The sequence below is a fragment of the Balaenoptera ricei genome, chromosome 9 (genome assembly GCF_028023285.1).
Source record: "Balaenoptera ricei isolate mBalRic1 chromosome 9, mBalRic1.hap2, whole genome shotgun sequence".
NCBI classification, from domain to species: Eukaryota; Metazoa; Chordata; class Mammalia; order Artiodactyla; family Balaenopteridae; genus Balaenoptera; species Balaenoptera ricei.
In genome coordinates, this window is record NC_082647.1 from 3192998 (window position 1) to 3213926 (window position 20929).

A 20929-nucleotide genomic window follows, 5' to 3' on the forward strand; every position below is an offset into this window, starting at 1 on the left:
TCCACTTCTCAGCTTTCCCGAGGGTCTGCCTGGGACTGCACACATCATTCCAATTTTTCATATAAATATACATGTGCACATGTCACCCCCAACATGTGTGGGGTCCTCGAGACTCTCTGGAAAGTTCCGTCCCTGCAGTGGCAAGGACGTGAGGTCCCCCGTGTGCCATGAAGATGCCCCCAGAGCCATGGAGACAGGTGGGCTCAAGGTGCCCATGGAGCCTCGGCCCTGTGGGGAGATTCTCAGGAGAGGGAGGACTTGGGCCGGCCGGGCTCCAGGTCCCGGCGCTGGACGCGCACGTCCGTGCGGCTGGGGCTTTGCCCCGAGTGTCGCAGGCAAGGCCGGCACGCCCTGTGGTGGCCCCCAGGCCTCGGCACTGGTGGAGCTGCGGGGCCTCCTGGCTGGGAGGCCCGGACCTTCACTTCCATCACATCGAGTCAGTACTGGCGACCGCGGGGTTCATTCTGAACTGCTAGCACATGACCCATCTCGGCCTCCAAACAGAAACCCTGCCCAGATTATCTCATAAAGCTTTTCTGCTTCTCTCCTCCCAAGTCGCAGGAAGAGTTAAGGAAAGACCAAAAAGCACTCACTTTTCTTATCTGTCGTGTTGTGCACGGTCACCGTTGGGACCCCAGGACCTGCATTGGGCAGAGAAACAAAAAGGGAGTCGTGAGTTTCGTGGAGAACAGAAGAGAACCAAGCCTTCGTTACAACGAGCTCACCGGGGGCTCTGGGGCGCCTGGTCCGCGGAAGAGTCACCAGCCACGGACGGCAGAGGCCGGGCCCCTGGGTGTTAAAGGCACGTCTTCCTAACTCTGTGTCCACATCAGTTACAATGAACCCAATGAAAAGTGTGTGTGTTTTAGATTATTATAACGACATAAAACATCTATACTCTTATAACCTCATTCTGACTGTCCAGACACAATTCTACGTTGTCTTCACGGAGTTCTGGTCAATCACTGCAGACTCAGTCCTAAGTCACCCTTCAAAGCTGCTTTGCTGGCCCCTCCTGGAGGAAGCCATCACCTCCACTGATCTCCTGTAATGCTTGGTAAAAACTTACTAGTGTAAGGGCATAAGTTTGCAAATGTTCATCTGCGTTTCAGTTTTCCCTGATGACGTAGCTCGCAGCTTCCAGCTCCAAGGCTGTCCTGAAGCTGCAGCCCTAGGGTGAGAAGGGGGCCTGGCCAGCTGTGGGTCGAGTCTGTAGGTCGACCTCGTTATTCTCTTTAGCAAAAGGAGGGTCCAGAAAGAGAAGAAGGCTTTGTAAATTATTTTTCAGCTATTTTGAAGGTGTATTAAGAGGCAGGCGTGGGTTTTTCTAACTTCATCTCTGCCCCTTCTCTGCACTCCTTCTGTTCGGCCAGGGCGGGCCTTCCCGCAGGATGTGAAGGACACCAAGCTTGTTCCCACCGGGCCTACTGTTCTCTCTGCCCGAAGTCTCTGTCCCCAGACACTGGTGCAGCTTGTCTTTGTCTTCATTAAGTCTCTGCCCACACGCCTCCTCCCACCACTGACTGGAAGAGGCCCCTCCATGACCGTCGGCCCAGCTTCCACCTCCCCCTGCTGCCTGTTCTTCACAGGGCACCACCCGTACCTAACGGCAGGACCCTCTAGTATGCATTTTCAGTATTTGTTCATTGGCCCTTTGAACTGCCCTAGAATGCAAGTTCTAGAATTTATATGAACAAATTCTGGAAGTCTGTCTTTACTGCCATTACTTCCACCATCTAGAAGAGCGTCTGGAACACAGTTGGGGCTCGATTACATATTCGTGGAGCGAATGCTGAATGAATGACCACAGAACACACAGGACGGAGCAGGGGAGGCCGCCCCTTCAGCCCTGGTGCACTTGGGAGAAAGAAGAGAGACAGGAAGTGAAGGCTGGCGGAGGGCAGGTGTGCAGAGCAAGATGATGTGTCCTGGGAGCTGCGGCCCTGGGGCTGCTTTTCCTCTGCCTCAGGCTGGGGTCTCTGGGACGCTATGAACTCCCAGGGGCAGCTGCATCTAAGCTGGGGATACGTACTATTTGGGCAGCTTCGCGGGGATCATCATCAGAACTTCCTGCCCACTTCCAAGGGGCCACATGACAAGTGGCTGAGTTGAGAGCCAGGGGACCTGCCATGGATCTCACCACAGTGAGGCTCAGAGCCCCCCCAACCCCCCCCCCCCCCCCGCCCCCGCAGAGGCTGCAGAGTGGACATCCTAGCCCAGAGTCCCGAGAGCATGTGGCAGAAAAGCAGTGCAGTCCGAGGTACCATGGAAAGGCAAGACGGGCTGGTCCAGCCCGCGAGCACCCCCCGGCCCGGCTGAGCTGAGAGACAGACTGTGGTCACAGCAGCCGTGGACCCGAAGCCTGTCCCCTACCTGGGACTGGGCCCACACACTATCCAGTGCACATCCGAAGTCCGGGAGGTCCGAGGCCTCGTCTCCCCGACCGCGTGACCCTCCCCCATTCACCCATAGATAGGATTGCCCAAACAGAATGCAGGTTAGCCAGTTATATTTGAATTTCAGATAGACAATATATATTTTTCAGTATAAATATGCCCCATGCAGTATTGGGACTTACTACTAAAAATCCATTTGTTGTTTACCTGAAATTTAGTGTTACTGGGTGTCCTGTCTTTTTATTTGCTAAATCTGGCACCCTTGATCCAGGGATGGAGAGGGGCCAGCAGTGATGTGAGACTCTGCATTTAACCTAAAGGGACAACACTCACTGAAGGGGATTTAAGCATTGGCTGTGGGTTTAAATTATAGAGTCAAACTAAGTTTTCTGGCTCGAAAATCCATTTCCCCATGGGGCACTCATGTGGAAGAACAGATCAGTTACTGAGAAATAAAGAACCTGCATCTCTTTTCTCTGCACATTTCAGGGTGAGTAAATTTGCAAACAGAGCACATCCTCCATTCTTATTAATAATGTAAACAATTATTATTTATTTAGTGCCTACTATGTAAAAGGCACTCTGCTAGGTGTGTATATGAATAATTTCTAATCCTCTCACCAGCTCTACAAAGCAGGTGCTTCTAAACGTATTTTACAGATGAGAAAACACAGGTTTCAAGAGCTTTATGTTTTTTGTCTCAGCCATACAATAAGGAAGTTGCTGAGCCTGGATTAGTCCCTTCTTATTTTTAAATCCATAAACTTGATATATGTTTCTAAAAAAATTCAAAAACTACAAAAAGGAATAAAGTGACAAGTAAAAGACCCTTCTCACCCCACTTTCCAGAAGTAACCTAAATGTTTCTAAAATGTCCTAAAATGTTTCTCTGCATATAAGTGGTCAAATTTACACATAAGTAATTATTTTAAACATACAAATAAAAAATATAAAAAATCTTTCATGTAAATATGCAGCTTTATCAGACCTTAAGGTTATACCGTATTGCCTTACTTTTTAAAAATAAAACAGAATACACAGATTTTTGAGGTCACCTGTGTGCCCTGCCCTAATCTCAGTCTGCTCCCTTTCCAGAGGTAACTGTTATCTTGGAGTATTTATTCTTTCTCTGCATATTTAAAAGATACTTTTGCCACATGGTATGTGCTCACAATAACATATATGCCACACACAGTATAATACAGCGTACCTCAGTGTAACATCTTTTAGACTGTCTTAATATCCAGTCTGACAATAGCAAGAGAATGAAGCCAAATGCCCAGAGGATGAGTGAACACAGCCACTGTGGAGAACAACTGAGCAACGGCTGTGAAACCTGAAGATCCCTGACACCACCAGACGGTCCCACCCCTGGGCCACGTCTCAGAGCGAGCCCTGCACACGGACACGGGGAGGCAAGTGTGCAGTAGATCGTTCTCAACAGCAGCTAGGTCTGAGCCACGAGGGCGGAGCTAGCCATGGGCAGGGCAGGGGATGACTTAAATGCAGTCTGTTCACCCAGTGGAAGATCGCAGAGCACGTGAAATGAGTAGACAGACACCTATCAACATGGGCAAGTATGAAAAATACCACGTTGCATGAAAACAACAAGTTGCAGAATGGTAAACACTGCAATATACAATGATGTAAATAATTTTCACAAGCTGTAAACCTTCGTTTTTAGCAGATGTATAGTATTCCATTACATGGATATACCGTATTTCTTTGGTCCACTCCCTACTGATGGATATTTAGGCTGCTTCCTTTTGTTTTTTCGTTGCCATAAACACTGTTGCAGAAATCCCTCTAACATACATCTTCACACACAGGGAAGACTGTGTTGGATAAGCTAGTTACTGGCATTGCAATTGCTGTGTTAAAAAGTTTTATAGCTGGTTTTCACTAAATAAGCTTGTGGTTTCAAACACAAAACCCCCAAGTCTCAGCGTTTTAAAACAACGACAGCTTACTCCTTGCTAATGTTATATCCTGGTAAACGGTCAGCTGTGGCCGTGCTGGTCCTCCTCCAGGATCTGGGCTGAAACGGTGGCCTTCATCTGGAACGTACTGCGCTCATGGCCAAAGGAAATGAGGAGGGAGCTGCAGAAACGCAGCGGCTCCTGAAACACCCTGGGCCATAGTTCATGTCCGCTCTGGTGCCTTTGCCAACGGAGCCGGAAAACCTCTCGGGGGGGGGGGGGGGTGCGCAGGTCACGCACGAGGGGAGGGTGGTTCCAGGGGGCAGAAAGGGGACAAGGGCATTAGCGCCCCAGGCAGAGACCCTGGACTCCAGTGAACACTGTCTCCTCGCCCTCCAACTAAGGGTGGATGGGGGTCTATGGTATAACTTAAAAAAATGTGTTGTATTTTTTACCGCTCTAATGGGCAAGTATTGTGTCTTGGTATTGCTTTAATTTACCTTTTTCAACTTTTGAGTGGAGTTGGACAACTTTCCGTGTTTGACATCTGCATTTCGTGTGTGTGTGTGTGATTGCAAACTTCCCTTTCCCATGCACCGTCCACTTAAATTGCACTGTTACTTGTTCTTATCTTATTTAGGAATGAGATCTCTACCGCGCTGCTGCAGACTTTTCTCCTGTGTTCTTTCTAATTTGTGCCTCAAAAAGGGTCGTAAGTACCAATGGTAGCAACTGTCATGCTGAATTGCACTTTCAAAAAACATAATCGCTCCTGCACGCAAGCACACACGCACGCACACACACACACACACACACACAGGAATCCTTGGGCTGGGGATCTGAGTCATCCCAGAGCCTGTTCTGAATCTGGGAATCAGTGCCCTGAACAAAATGTTTGCTGAATGGATTAACAGCTCATGAAGGATGACTTCCCAAGCATATACTTGGCCATCATGTGTCAAGGCAGCAAAGTTAAATTCAACTAAAGAAGGAGCCCCGAAGACCATTCCCATGTCCTGTGTTTTACAGTTCAGGTCATTGTTTCCCTGCTGATACTTAGCACCCACCCCGCGTTTCTCTAACCACCAAGGGTAGCTGTCTCCACTTATAGGATCTGAATTGTGTGTGGTTTTTTTTGAGAGCCACATCACAACTGTGCCATATTCCCTGTTATTTTAATACAGAATATTCTTTAGAATAGCCAAGCAGAGACAATACAAATAAACACTATATTTAAAGAGGACACAAAACAAAAGTTAAAAAGCAGCCCCCATGTATAATTTAAATCGACTGATTATAACCTAATCCCATCCAGTTATCCAGACCCTCCTCTGGGAGCTGGGCCCCCTGGGTCCACAGCCATCGTGGTCCAGAAGCGGGGTTCTCCCCCTCAAACTGCCATCACACGAGCTTCTCTGGCCCAGGTGGCCTCGACCCACTGCTCTGTGTGAATTTTAAGATCACGCATCGTTGTAAGATTTCTATGATGTTTGGGCTCCTGAAAATTGGCAGATAATTTAGGAAAACACCAAAATCTAAACAAACTTTCTTATAAGAAATGAAGAAAAAGCAAGAGATTCCCAATTCAGAGTAAAATATTTGGGCTTTGTGATACTTTGACCAGGCCTGGGTTAGTGTCACCCAGGATTTCTGTAAGAAGAGAAGAAACATGCTAAACACAGGAACAGCACACACACGATTTCAGGGAGCTTGCAACATTTAAAGGGGAGCCCTCCAAACTCATTTTAAACAATTAAGGATACTTTTAACTAATGAGACTTTGGAAGGGTTTCACCACCGAAGTTTTAAGTTGGTTTTCTTTACTTTTCTTCCTCTTCCTCCAAACGATCTCATGTGCATCTAGCCAACAACTAACTGATTAAACGCGTCGTTCTGAACAGTAGGAAGCTCTTGTCCTTTTGTCACTGCTGCCTGTAAGTCACTCCCTCCCCATCATCCGGGCACAGACTATCATGGCCCAAATCCGGGAAATCATGCTTTTTGTTTGCTAGATGGTCAGAACCTGACAGCACTCTGCTTAACGGCTATTCTTCTGACAACTCCTATTCATAGTTTCTTCTTACTTGGCATGTAATTCAACAAATATGCACTGAGATTCTGCCATGTGCAGGGCACAGTGCCAGGTCCAGGGGACCCAGGCAGAAGCAGACAAAGTATTTGCCATCAGGGAGCTCAGAGTCTAGTATAGGAAGACAGCCACGCACAAAAGCAGGCTTTGACGACTGTCACCAGACGAAGGTGGACCGTTGTGAGATCTGCACGCTGACTCCGGGACTAAGGATGCGGTCTGGAGCCCTGCTCTGGTTCCAGCCCTGCCACCAGCTGCTTTGTGGTTCCGGCCAAGCGACTTTTCTTCTCTGGGTCCCAAATGTGGAGTATAGGGTGGCTAAGGTCTATTCTTAGTAAGAGGAACAGAGGTTGCAGCAGAAACGACGACACCACCACTCTGGGCTCCTATTATGTGCCAGACGCGATGCTGGATGCTGGGGCGTCGCCGCCTCACTTCACCAGCTCCCAGAGACGGGGAAACCTACTCACAGAGATTAGGATGCTGTGACCGGAGCCTCCCCCTGAGACGCAACATGGACCTCAGGCAGGAGAGACGCTCTACCCCTGTGCCCAGCAGGAGGCGCTGTTCTCAGCCCGAAGTGGAAGGCGAGGCGGCGCGGGATGAAAGTGAGGATGGAGAAGCAGGATCGCTTTTCTCTTCCTTCTCAGCAGCCCTTCCAGTGTCCGCATGTTTTCGGCTCGTCTTAGGATACAGGGTATGCTTTCAAATAAGAGCATATAACTCTATGGCACTGTAGATGCCTCTGTCATTTAGGTCATGGATTAAACACCTGATTCTCTGTGTTCGCCTACGGACACACTCTTATGCACACGCTCCTAGATTCGCGTGAGCACGCGCATATGGACACATACATGTAGACAGAAAAATATGTATTATGATTCTCTTTGCCCCCTCCTAATATCTCTTAAGTCCTTGGTAGGTAAGTGTGTCTCAGCTGGTGTATACCCTTGTTCAAACTGAAATGCAGAACTGCATGAAAACAGTTCTATTTGCTCAGCCTTTGTTTACAAAGACATAACTGCAGTAAAAGCAACATTTGGCCTTTTAAAAACTCTGGTTAGCGACAGAGACTATTCTGGCTCAAGTTAAAAATCTGTCTTCTGAGTTTATATTGTTCCCGAGAGGGAAAATAACCGTACTGAAGCAAGCACATTTACAACCAACACATAAGGTACTTTTGGTCAATAAAGACCCTGCTGCCAGATGGGGGAGAAATTCAAATAACAAAAAGAAAAGCTTTGAATGACACAACAGACTTGCAAACAGAAAATATTTATTTTTGTGTCTCTGGTTTCCAGTCCCATTACATTTCAGAACATTAACTTACACCCGCTTGAGTGGATGGAGAGATACGACACTTCCAGATGAGAATGAAGGAATGAAAAAGGACACAAACCGGAAAAGAAAAAAGTCATGAGACTAAAAGGAAGTTCACCGAGATAGTGCTCGACCTCACTGCCCTCATCTGTATCCTCAGAGGACGTTTATGTGACAGATAATCCCCACCAGAAGCTACACTCATGGTGTATAAACAACGGAGACGTGGGCGCTCTGGTCGTCACCCCCCGAGCATCTCTCGAGTGCTGATGAACGGTTTCGAAGCCCAGCGGCCAGCAGGGCGAGCGAGAGGAGCGCTCTGGCCAGGGCAGACGACGGGCCACGGCCCCGCCGGGAATGGCATCCGGATCTTTCCATCTGCCAGTTCATGAATTATGTATGCCCGACGCACAGGCTTTACACGTTGAGGTGATATTATCATACCAACAAGCAGGGTGCTAGCCGAGCTACTGGAACTACTGCAGGTAATTAAAATATCTGTTCCAAAGACATGATTACCTAGTCAACACAGCAGACGGGTTTTGTGGCCGTTTGACTTTGAAACCTCGTGTGGCTGACATCCAACCTGGGATTTGGGGGTTCCCCGGCCGCGCCCCGCAGCACCGAGTCCAATCCAATTTCACGTGTCCACTTGAACGCAGTCGTACTGTCCACGCAGCAGGGCACGTCGCGCCACTCAGTGGGGTTCACAGAAATCAGGGGGTGCTTTTACAGGCTCACAATGGTGGTGAAAAATGTCACACTAACCTTTCCAGTCACATGTAACCTCTTCCTCTAGAAATTACATGTCACACTTTGGGCACACGACAGGCATTTTAATAAGAGAAACCATCCCAATCATAAAAGGGGGCCTCTGTGTGCTCCCCAAAGTCAGCTGGCCAGCACCACAGACGCGCTAGGTTTTAGGGACTATCTGCCCTCAAGCTACAGCAACACTTCTGTGCCCCGTATGTATCGCCCTGGGCGAAGTGTTTAGATGTTTAGCGTAATTCACAGAACACAGAGCATGAAGGAAGGAGCTTGGTTTTATTGATTCTGTGAGAGTAGGCAAACTACAAGAGAACTAATGAAACATACACTGGCTGCTGCATTCATCCCTGTGCGTGGCTGAGCTGGGATCTGGGCCAGGGTGAGATCGAGGCTCTTCTGAGTACACTTCCCACGGCTCCTGTATTGTCCTGTCTCTCAGAACTGTGATAACACTTCTCATCTGCCGACATTCTGATCCAGGAGTTCTGTCATGAATTTCAACCCACGTAATTAAGTTCTGATTTGAGTTCTAATGATACACTATGTCTTATCTTTTCAACTACACGTGGAGCTTAGGAACCTATTTTATACAACTCTGTACCCCACACAGGAAAATGTACAGTGTCTTATTCATAGTAAGTGGCCAATGGCTATTTGCTGATTAAACGAAGGACAAAGCATTCATGGACAGAATGCCTACCCTGGGAAACTGTGAGGTTGGTGCAGTCAGTTCAGAGGCTGTGGCCTGTTCTCTTGAATAACCTCAAAGTTGCCAATTACCTGTTTTAGAAGTTAGCTCTGGTTTTTAAAAAGTGCAGAAGATCACTTAGAGCTAAATTTTGTAATTGAAGGTATTTTAAGTTTGGTGATTACAGCAACTGTCAACATTCCAGCCTACTATAAAGAAAAGAAGTAGATTCCTTGAGAGCCTGGAACATGAAGATCATAGTATAAGGAGGACCCTAAGTTCTTCCAAGCAATGTCCTCTCATTGGAATAAATGGTTCAGCTTCCTGAGAAGAATGGTACTTATTTGGATGTACAAATTATGGCGTGCAAAGAAATGAGGCTCCTTTTTATAATCACAGTGAGGATGGGCTACATCTCAGGTCTTCTTTGCTTTTGAACTTGATCAAATCTCGACACAGGCCAGTTGGAAACTGAGGAGGCCCGCTGGTCTGCCTGCTTCTGCCCCCTGCTGACCACCACTCTGTGTCACTGCCCAGGCTGCCTGCGGTCGTCCCCTTGCCCCTCACGGTCAGCCCACTGAATAAAAGCAGGAGCGACTGGCCAAGCACCGGCTGTGTGTCCTGAGGGCAGAGCCTCAGTTCTCAGTGCACAGTCTCTGAGGCGGGGATGCCACCTGCCTGCGGGGTAATGGGGTGACTAGGAGCTGACCCCCTACGGCTCCTGAGGGGTGGGCACTACCTGAGATACACAGAGAGTCCTGCTTTTCTTCTTGGACTCAAGGTTGTAGAACAAACAGATCACATCTCTTAAAGGGAAGTAATTCCACACTCCACTCTCTCAAACCACCACATCCAATTCCTCAGTAGGTCCCCTCAACTGTGCCTGCTAAAGCGTCTCCTGCCCCCTCCCATTGCCATGGTAACGTTCTCAGCGCTGCCCTCCTCACCGCTGCCCAGGGATCCCCACCCAGTTCTGACCTCGGCACTCTTCTGATTAACACCCTTGAGTCGCTTGCCATTGCCCACAGGATAAAGCTGAGACCCCCCGGCACGAAATATAAGACCTTCTCAGACCTGATCTCCTATCACCCAACACACACCTTCCAAACTCGTTTTCTGAAGAGAAGCTGTGCTGCTTCACACGCTTGTGCCTGCTCGTCCCCCCTCCGCAGTGCCCCACCCTCCTGGTCTCCTCTAAACCTCTGCACAGCCTTCAAGGCTCAGTTCAAACATCTTTTCTCTGACTATTCCCTCCTTTGTGGCACCAGTATGATAATAATAATAAAAGTAAAAATAGCAACAATAGTTCATAATTACACCATGATCACCATGTGTCAGGCATTGTTTTAAGTGTTTTACACACAGTAATTCCTTTAGTCTTTAAAGTAACCCTCTGAAGTAGGCACTATATCCCTGTTTCACAGATGAGTAAGCCAAGGCACAGAATTGCCTGTGGTGTCGCCAGGATCGACACCAGGCACAGATCATCCATTTGGCCGCTGGTGTACATGTATTTCTTAATTACAAAGCACAGTAACCCTCAGTGTTCATCGTAGCTGCATCGCTGGCTAGCTGAGTGGAGTTGAGCAGGTTACTGTAATTAGCTGGTCCTGGGTTTCTCCCTCTTCAAGAGCTGCTCTGAGGACTAAATGACGACACACACAAAATGCCTAGACTATGCCTCGCACAGAACGATATAGTCAAGGAGCTATTAACATCCGTTCACCCGGTGGTCACACTGCAAGACGACTGGCGAGGGGTTAGGGAGTGACAGCCTGGGCTCCCAGGCGCTGGGAATATTCTTGTGCAGGAATCCTCTACATGATGAAAAGCCTGTTCTTGGTCAATGTGCCACCTGCACCATCGCAGCCCCAACACACGTGTTCCCTCGTCCCCCGAGCTCCCGCCTGAGCGGTGTGGGCCACAGTCTTCAGAGTGGCCCCACATTTTGTGAGATGCTGAAGATCTGCGCGGCCCACCAGGTGCATCACGCACGAGGAGGCACCTCTGTTCTCCAAACGCAGCCCGGAGCCTCTGACTGTCCAGACCTGCTTGTCCTTCAGGGCCAGCGGGAGGGTCCTTCCCCGGGCTGGCCTGACTTTGCCGTTTCCACCCCACTCCCGAAGGCACTGAGCTGCTGTCCCGCACCTTTCGACTCACTGTCTCTGTCTTATCCCCGCAACTGGGTTATTAAGCATCTGAGGCAGGACAAGGTTGTGAGCACCTTGCAGAGAAATCCCCCAGAAAGCGGCTTCAATAAGCCAAACACACTTCCCTGTTACGCGTAGGCTCTCGGTACAACTGATTTTTATTTCCTTCGAGCAGACTTTTCTTATGACCTAAACTTTGCCCCACATTTCTGTAATCTGCAGTACGAGGTGACAGGACCAGACTGGAGATTTTCCTGGGAGCCTCTCAAGGCAGCCGTTTCCACACGGGGCGTCCCAGTAAGTTTTCTTTTGAAGAAGAGGCTCCATGACTCAAAACGCACTGGAGAACATCTGGATTAGAGGATCTTTCCACTCCCTTCTGCCTTAACATCCTACGAATCTAAAGACATTCCTGACACCCTCTAGCTAGAAGTCAGTCCTCAGTTCTCTGAGTTACTTAATAATTGTTTTACTGCTTTCATCATACCGACTGCTTCGGTCTCGTATTATCGTCCTCATGAATATGTATCATCTCAGCCAACTAAACCCCAGGGCCCCGAGGGCAAGGATGGTGTAGCACGGCCCACTGGGCCCCCAGAGTCTCCTGCACATGGAGGACCCTGAGTAAACGTTTTAAAAAATAAATGAACAAATTCAGAAACTGTAACAACTCCTGGAGGATCGTAGGGCGCATGTAAATATAAAAGTTTTACTTTCTTTGCGTTGGGATGGAAATGGTGGAAACAGAAGTGAAAAAAAAAAAAACAAAACACAGATGTTAGAACTTGAGAAAGCACTGTTCCAGAAGACTTCACCAGTGGGAAGAAAAGGGCAAGAAATGAACAATACTACTCTCACAAGTACAGCAAGTTTTGTGTGTGGGTGTGTGTACCTCTGTATGTGTTTGTGTTTACATGCATGTATGCGACCATGTGTGCACATGCGTGTACATGAGTGTGTGCATGTGAATGCGTGTGCATGTGTGTGAGTGTGCATGTCAGTGTGTGTGTGTGTGTACTCTGTCCACAGATGTGCCCACACCAGGGCAGGGCTCCTCATTAAAACTCATCTTTTAAAATTTTTCTGTTGTTAAAATAAAATCTCTTCCCCCAAGTTCCTCATTTTTTATCATGTCACTGAGCAATCTGGAATACTATAAACAAAATGAGTGACACCTAACACCACAATAAAATATTTTATAACACCTGTGTGAACGCCCTGCGAAGAAGTAGAAATGTACTTTGAACAGCCACGCGAGCGACACTTTTAATTAATTTCCTGTTGCTGTAGCAGCCGTGCTGTTAAAGTGACAGGAGAGATTTCTCTCTTACACACCAGCCTCCTAACTGAGCACTGCTTGTATCTGAAGGCCCAGACACCAGGTGGGCTGAGACTGGGTGAGACGGAGTCTGTGTGCTCGGAGGGGAGCGCTTCCAGAAGAGGGAGACGGAAGCAAGTGAGCCCAGTGCATGATCTCCCTCAGCCGCGGCTCCTCCCTAAGAGAGGTGCATCTTCCGAGTCAAGCTTCAAGGCCAGACACCCTTCTGAGAGGCCCCGGAGGTGCAGAAACGAAGCTCACAGTGATTAACTAGAAGTGGGGCCCGGAGGGCAGGCCCGGCTCACTTTGGTACACCCGGAGTAAAGGGAAGGCTTGGAAGATTCTGGGGGTCTCAAGGCGCCCCTCAAGGCCACCCTCCGCCCACCCCGCCACACACAAGGCCGGGACGCAAACAGCTTTCAAATCACTGCCACCTCCAGGGGTAGGTCTCTCAACACAACAGTGTCAACAGGCATATTGGATGAATGTTGTATTTACCATTTTTCATTGATTCTAAGACACCATCAATTGCAAGACGAACCGCTGGTTTCTTAAGACTTTACAGAGATTGTAAGATCCATCCTGACTTCAGAAAAATTCTAAACGTGGGAAGTATACCTTGGAAGCAAGGATCCGGTATTTCACACTCTCTCTCCCAGTTCCAGCTGCACCAGCATCACCTGGGGGACCTGGACCAGCAGAGCTGGGGGGCCCCACCGCAGAGTTTCTGATTCCTGCGTGTGTGACGGGTCTGAGAACTTGCATGTGTCATGACTCCGCGCCCCACGCTTTGAGAACAGCTGCTCTAAGGCAATAATTTAAAGCAAGTTCCTGTTCAGTGATATTGTGACTTATCATAAAAAATATATATTTATCTCTGTCCACAGTTCCTGGCACATAGCTCCTAAAACCCTTGTAATTTCCTGTATTAGGGCAATAAGGCATCTTCTGTAATATCTGCTTTTTGTTCTGGGTTCCTGAAATAGTTTCAGAGCCAAAAAACAGGGAGATGGGTCTTTTGATATTCATAACAAGCCCCTTTCAACCACACCTGGATTTATATTACTGAGGCGACTTCTGGGAAACCCCAAAGGATGGAGACTTTGCAGGAAAACCAACACGATTAGAGGCTCTGAAGTTTCAGCCCCACTCGCAACCTCTCTGGAGAAAGGGGCTGGAGGCTGAGTCCAATCACCAATGGCCAATGATCGAACCAACCACGCCTGCGAACTGAAGCCGCCACAAAGCCCCGAAAGGACGGGGCTCGGAGAGCTCCCAGGCTGGTGAACAGGCGGGGGTGCTGGTGGGGGGGGGGGGTAGCATGCCCGGGGAGAGCAGGGCAGCCCCATGCGCATTCCCACGTGCCTTGTCCCGTGCACCACTTCCATCTGGCTGTTCCTCTACAATAAGCTGGTGATCTAGCAAGTAAACCGTGTGTCTGAGTTCTCTAGCAAAGAACTGCTCTAGCAAATTAATTAAACCCAAGGAGGGGGGTCTTGGGAACCTCCAATTTATAGCCATTCGGTCAGAAGCGCAGGTGACAGCCTGAACTTGCAACTGGCACCTTAGGTATGCCCTTAGCATGTGGGGTCTGATGCTACCTGCAGATCTGATGTCAGAAGTGAACTGACTTTGTAGGACATCCAGCTGATGTCCCAGAATTGCTTGGTGTGGGAAACCCCCACACATCTGGGGCCCGGAAGTGTCAGAAGCGGAGTGTCCCTGTGAGTAGGGTTAAGAGCAGAGCTGCCCCCAGGAGGAACATTTTCCTTTACGGTCGGCCATCAGTCAGCTGGGATTTTAGGTAGTTGAGGAAGGGTTTGGGGGGATATGCAGTGGGGACTGTGTCAGTTCCCCAAGGCTACCTTAACAAAGTCCCACCAATTCAGCGGCTTAGAAACAACAGACGTGTATTGTCTCAGAGATGTGGGGGCTGGAAGTGTGAGATCAAGGTGTCGGCAGGGCCTGTAGGGGAGGATCCTTCCTTGTCTTTTCCAGCTCCTGTGGTGGCTGTCAGCCCTTGGGGCTCCCTGGCCTGCAGACTCATCGTTCTGAGCTCTGCCTCTGTTGTCACAAGGCATCTTCTGCCTCATGTGTCTGTGTCTCTTTGCCTCTTCTTGTAAGGACGCCAGTCATATTAGATTAAGAGCCTGCCCTGCTACAGAATGACCTCATCTTAATTAATTACATATGCAACGATCCTATTTCCAAATAAAGTCACATTCTGAAGGACAGGGGGTTGGGACTGTAACATATTTGTTGGCGGGGGGAAACAATTGAACCCACAACAGGGACCTAGAGGTGGATCCTAGTTTGTCAGGAAAGCCACCCATGGTACATGCTGACCCTGTTTGTGTAAGTCCTTGGCATCCTCCCTTCCCCAAGGACACTCTCCTATATGTCTGACCCAGGCCAAATTTCAAGACACCCCCGGGCCAACCAAATACAGCACAGAAGCAGGTCACTATAAGAACAACTCTCCCTGGCGGCTGTGCCTGCACCGGGATCCGGGCACGTCCCCTCATAATCTCAGGCTGTAGATCACACCAGAGAAAAAAGCGGGCACTATCCAGGTTCCAGGCCCACAAATGATGATCATTTCTGCAATGAACAGATTAAACTTTACTTTTTAGCCCTGCACATCATGATCCCACAGTAGCAGTGTAGACAGGGGTTAGTTAAGAGCAAAGACTCAAGTCTTGTCTGAGCTCTCCCACATATAGACATGCAAGCCTGGTTTCTGAAGGTCCAGACCCCAGCCGAGATCTTCAACATCTACTTCGGCTAGTTTTGAAGGTCGCCACTGTTTCTTGTACCCAGAAAGTAAATAAAAATTATTTTTCCACAGATATGTTCAGTAATAAACTTTGGTCATTTTAGTCTAATTTTTGTTCAGATTGGAAACTTAACAGCCATTATTAACTGACCACTATGGAAATTTATGCTGCCAGTCGTCAGAAGCAAGAGGTGAAATTTCCCTCACTGCAAGGAACAGGTGAGAATGATGGAAGGCCCCACCTCTGAGGTACAAGGTCAGAGCTAAAGGGACAACAGCAACAACATCACCACCACACCATCACCATCAACAGCATCAGCAACAAATACAGCACCATCATCATCATCAACAACAACATTATCATCACGACCACCATCAACATCGATGTCATCAACATCATCATCATCAACACCAACAGCATCAGCAACAAACACAGCACCATCGTCACCATCATCATCAACACTATCATCACCACCACCATCATCACCAACGCTATCATCACCACCACCATCATCATCATCAACGGCAAAGACAATACCACCATCATCATGATCACCATCATCATCACATCTTCACTACCACTAACACTACCTTCATCACCATTATCATCGACATTATCGATGACGACAATAGTGCCCTAAGTGCTTTATAAATAATAAATAATTTAAACATGATCTTTACTGTCTAAGTCTCTTTGGGCTGTCGTAATACAGTACCATAGACTGGTGGCTTATAAAGAACAGAAATTTCTTTCTCACAGTTCTGGAGGCTGGAGGTCCAAGTGCCTTCTCTCTGTGTCCTCACAGGGTAGAAGGGGTGAAGGAGCTCTCAGGGCTCCCTTTTATAAGGGCACTGATGCCAATCATGAGGGCTCCATCCCCCTGACCTAAGCACCTCCCAAAGACTTCACCTCCTAATACCATCACCTTGGGGGTTAGATTTCAATGTATGAATTTGGGGGGGGGATATAAATATTTGATCTATAGCAGTAACCTTACAAGGCAGGTACTATTATTATCCCAATTTTATAGATGAGGCAGCCGAGGCACCTCCTCTTGCTTCCTTCTTCTTGATGAAGGACCATCTGCCTTTTTTCTGCTTCCCATTTTTACCGGTTACCAAACACTCCCTTTCTGGGCACCTACAGCACTTACAGTGCTTCCCAATTTGCCACATGCTGCCCTTTATTGTTCCCTGTTGGTTGGATGTGTTTGTCTCCTCGATGTAAGTTCCAGAGCACAGGGACCTGTAGCTTCGTGCTCTGACAGGTTCCTGCCCATCATGAGGGTGGGGTAGCCTATCTCTAGCACAGGTGCTTGGCAATGTCAGCTCACTCTCTCTCTCTCCATGCTCCTCTGCCCCCCTGGCCAGCTGTTAATTCTGCAGACTCTGGGCTACTTGAGGGCAGCCTTTCTCTGTCTTCCTCACATTTGCATACCCAGCATTCAGCCCCGCGCCTGGCACTTAGCGGGCATCAAAGGACTCTTTGCATTGGACAGATCAGTCCTCTGTGGCCCCACTGGGTCGTCTGACATATTCAGACAAGATGGTATGATTTACACACATCGGAGGAGACACCAGGCACAGGAAATTACCAGTAACTCCGACCCCACCGCAGTTCTGGGAAGAGGCACAGATTCGCAGGGCTGCAGTGCCCTCTTGTGTCTGGGGCTTTTCCAAGGCTCAGTACACTTAGGTCTGGGGAGGAGATTTTGGTGGAGAGCAATCGGCAAAGAAGTTAGCTTTTCCCAGCGCACCAGAGCGGGCAGATGTGGTGTCACAGGCACCTGGACCATGCAGACACTGATGACAGACCAGTTCTGGTCCTGGCTCTGCTCTAATGAGCCGTGGGCCTGGGGCAAGGCGCACGCGGTGCCCGAATATTCTCATCTGTCAAATGGGTGGTGGCTTTGCTGGTGGGAAGGGAGAGGGGGAACTGCTGATGTACAGAACAGCATCCAGGCTCTAAATCCACGCATTTTTGTCAGCTGGAGCCTCCAGGAGCCTGTAACTTCCCCAAGGTCGAGGACGGTGCCTCATCCCAACGTGGACCGTTGGCTCTGGCCAGGTCCGGGGCTCAGAGCTGGAGGATTCCTCCGGCTCCCCTGCCCCAGCACACAGCTCTGACCCCAGGACATGACATTTCTGTCAAGTGCCCTCCTGTAGGCATGAGCCCCGCGGGCAGGAACCCTCCTGTGTTCTTCGTCTCGCTTGTAGCTCCTCCTAGCTGAGCCACATGGACAAGTGAGGCGGAGGTCGGAACCCGTCTTAGGGGAGTTCGGGGGAGGTGAGGGTGCAACGACTCTCCTGAGGGGTAAACCAGGCAGGGCTTCGCTTTTCCAGTGAGATGGATTGCATCCTACTTTGCAAAGCCTCCTAATAAATTATTTCACATGCATTTAATTTGTGATAAAGAACAGACATAATGTGTTCGTATTTTTTTGTAAAGAAATGTCCGAATCTCCTGCTAGCAGCTAACTTTACACAGTAAAGTTCCCTGATGTTCTGGTGCTGAGAAGGCAGAGGTCAGCTCCCCGAAGGCAGGAGCCCGAGAGGGGACCTGATGTGGGTCCGAACGTGCAGTTTAACGAGCTGGGGTGACAAGAGACTCCCAGCTCTCTACGATCCTTCTTGCCCTGAAAAGGAAAACTGATAAAACTAATAAAATGCACCCACTCATACTAAGTGGAAAATTTCTAAACTGAACTTGTGAGAAGCCTCATTTCAAGAGATTTTTTTAAAAAACAGAACGCTTTGCAACTTTCTAAGCAATTGCTACAGGCTGAAATGAAAATAAAAATCAAACAGATAAGCACGGAAACACAGAGACGATGTTCAGAAGCAGTTTTCTTAAACAGAATCAACATCCCTTCAGCAGTCTTTTCTTGTTGTTTTGTTCTTTCAAGAAAGATTTTTTTTCTTTTACAATTTCTGCTCAGCTCTGCCTACATTCTCAGTAACTCTAAATCAGGGGCGCCTGGATTTCAGAGGTTTTATTCTATACCATCAAGGCATTTATGTCAACCAGTGAGTGAAGAAAGCTTCAAAGTATCCACAGAGACCACTCTGAGTCCCAGGACCTGCTTCCTGACTGTGATGTGACAGCCTTTGATCCGGAACCATCAGGAGCGTTCTCTTCAGTGGATATCACGGATTACTCTCATTGTGTCCTGTCGTGTCCTTTTCTTTCTGGGTGGAGAGTCCTGTGGTCCTTTCTATAAGGTGAGAGCGAGGGTGGGGACGGCAGCTTCTGAGCGGGGGCGGGGGGGGGACGACGCCCGCTCACTCGGGAAGACGCGGGAGCACGTGGACGGCGAGAGGCACCAGTGAGTCAGGGGCAGGAACCACGGAGGGAAAGGCCATCCCGTCATCCTCATACAACACGTGGAGCAAACGCCCAGTGCACCCACCCACAGGACAGCGAAGCTGCTCACAAATGCAGAGCCTCTCGCCCGAGACGTGAACTGGGCACTGGGCCCCCTGGGCTCCCTGGGCTGGGGGTGAAGATGCCCATGGCTCTCACGGTGCTGCACGGTGTGCACCTGCCTTCAAAACATTAGAGTGGCATGGACATAGATACACTACTAAATGTAAAATAGACAGCTAGTGGGAAGCAGTCGCATAGCACAGGGAGATCAGCTCGGTGCTTTGTGACCACCTAGAGGGGTGGGGTAGGGAGGGTGGGAGGGAGACGCAAGAGGGAAGAGATATGGGAACATATGTATATGTATAACTGATTCACTTTGTTATAAAGCAGAAACTAACACACCATTGTAAAGCAATTATACTCCAATAAAGATGTAAAAAAAAAAAAATTCACGTATGCGTTGTGCAAATACACGTGAGCAGCGGCCTCACACGGGCACCCATGAAAACAAAGCGAGATGAAGCGTGAGTATAAAATCACATAACTGGCTTCTCAAACTGGCACGGAGAATTTTAGAGTTGACGGGAAATGAGAACCAATCTAGATCAGGGATTTCTCTGTCTCTGTCTCTCTTATTTTTGTCTGAGAAACGACATACCCGAGGTAAAACAAGATTATTTTTTACGTTTTGGAGCATCTCAAAGTTTCTGCTGGGACGGTGAGGTTTGGGCGTTGGCTCAATGAATGGGCTGAACACGCACAAAAGTGTTCCACGCGGGCTCTGGATGTCGGCGCGCTTGTGGTCACCTGCCCAGACCTAATGGGGGTGAAGCTGCATTTCACTGGCTCAGGAAGATGCTGCTTAAATGTAAACACTATCTAGAAAACAACCCATTTCATAGACAAGGAAGCTGAGGCTCAGCAAGGCTGGAGGCCAGGGCTGTGGAAGCGACGGGGCTGGAGCTGTCACTCATGCACGCGGTCCTGGCTGTACCGCTGCGACCACAAGAAGAGCCCAGAGGAAAAGAGCACATCTCCACTTGCACACCTGGCTGCTCTTTCCCTGTAAGTCACGCACCTGCTGAGGCCACCTCGCAGCTGGCTCCCTGTCACCCTAACCGAGGCTTCCTCATTTCTTAGCAGCGGAACCCTGTTTAAAATAAAACGTAGCGCTGAACTCCCACGTGTACTGTGTTAGTATAAACTCACTTTCTCCATTCAAAATGTATTGTACTTCGTAACTTCCCGATATAAAGTCAGTCTATAAAAACCAGACTAAATGAATGGGAGAGTAGAGTTACAGCAGAAGATTTATTCCAGTCTCAACACCCAATTTATTTTTCTATTTTCATCTGCACAGTAGGAGACGTACAAACAGTGCCCGCAGTCACGTGACTGCAGATGGGTCAGGGTTTCTCACGGTGGCCTGGCCATCTCAGGAGACCTGCCCCCGTTCACATGAGGCTTTCTCACTAGATAAACGCAGCTACACACCGGAAACCTGCGTGATATCTATCTTGAAATGCTGTTTGCTAAATCATTACAGATTCTGTTTGTTAAGTGAGCTACACGAGAGTGAATGTCAGTGCAAATGTTCATCTACAGGCTGAAACCTAGATCCCTGCGCAGGGCACGGGAGGCTTTGGGTAATGCGGGCCCTCCCTGTCTACCTCAGCAACCCCACCTTCCATGCTGTTTCCCCACCGTATATTACATTTCCACGAACCTATGAGTCTGTTTCATGCTTCTGATTCTTAGTTGGACTCTTCCCTTTGTTCAGAACGCTCTGCTTCTTCTCATGGCAAACCTCTTTCTCTTCAAGAAGCCACCCTGTTGGTGAAGCTTCCGCACCAGACAAACTCTTCTAGGCACGTGCTCACAAAATCGTGGTGACGTTATTCACAATCACCTTCCGTGGCAATGTTTACACATACCTGTTCCCCTCAGTCTATCTTTCCAAATGAACTTTCCGCTACTCTCCTCACTGGTTCAACCTGAACCCCTCCGTCCTCCGCGGTGGACAGACCGCACTCGCTGGCCCTGCTCTGCTCTTCCCTCTTCTTGGAATTAGACGCAGTTAGTCTCCGGGAGGGGACCTTAGTGAGGGCGTCATGGGCGAGCCGGCAGGAGAGGAA

At 48.8% G+C, this 20929-nt stretch overlaps 1 protein-coding gene across 1 annotated transcript in view; it reads right to left on the bottom strand.

The window, feature by feature from the left end:
- The window catches only part of DPP6 (dipeptidyl peptidase like 6), a 586350-nt gene that overhangs the window by 39374 nt on the left and 526047 nt on the right, over positions 1-20929 (bottom strand). The window contains exon 17 of the mRNA XM_059932967.1: positions 594-641. Coding sequence (XP_059788950.1) covers positions 594-641 — 48 coding nt within the window. The remainder of the gene's footprint in view (positions 1-593; positions 642-20929) is intronic.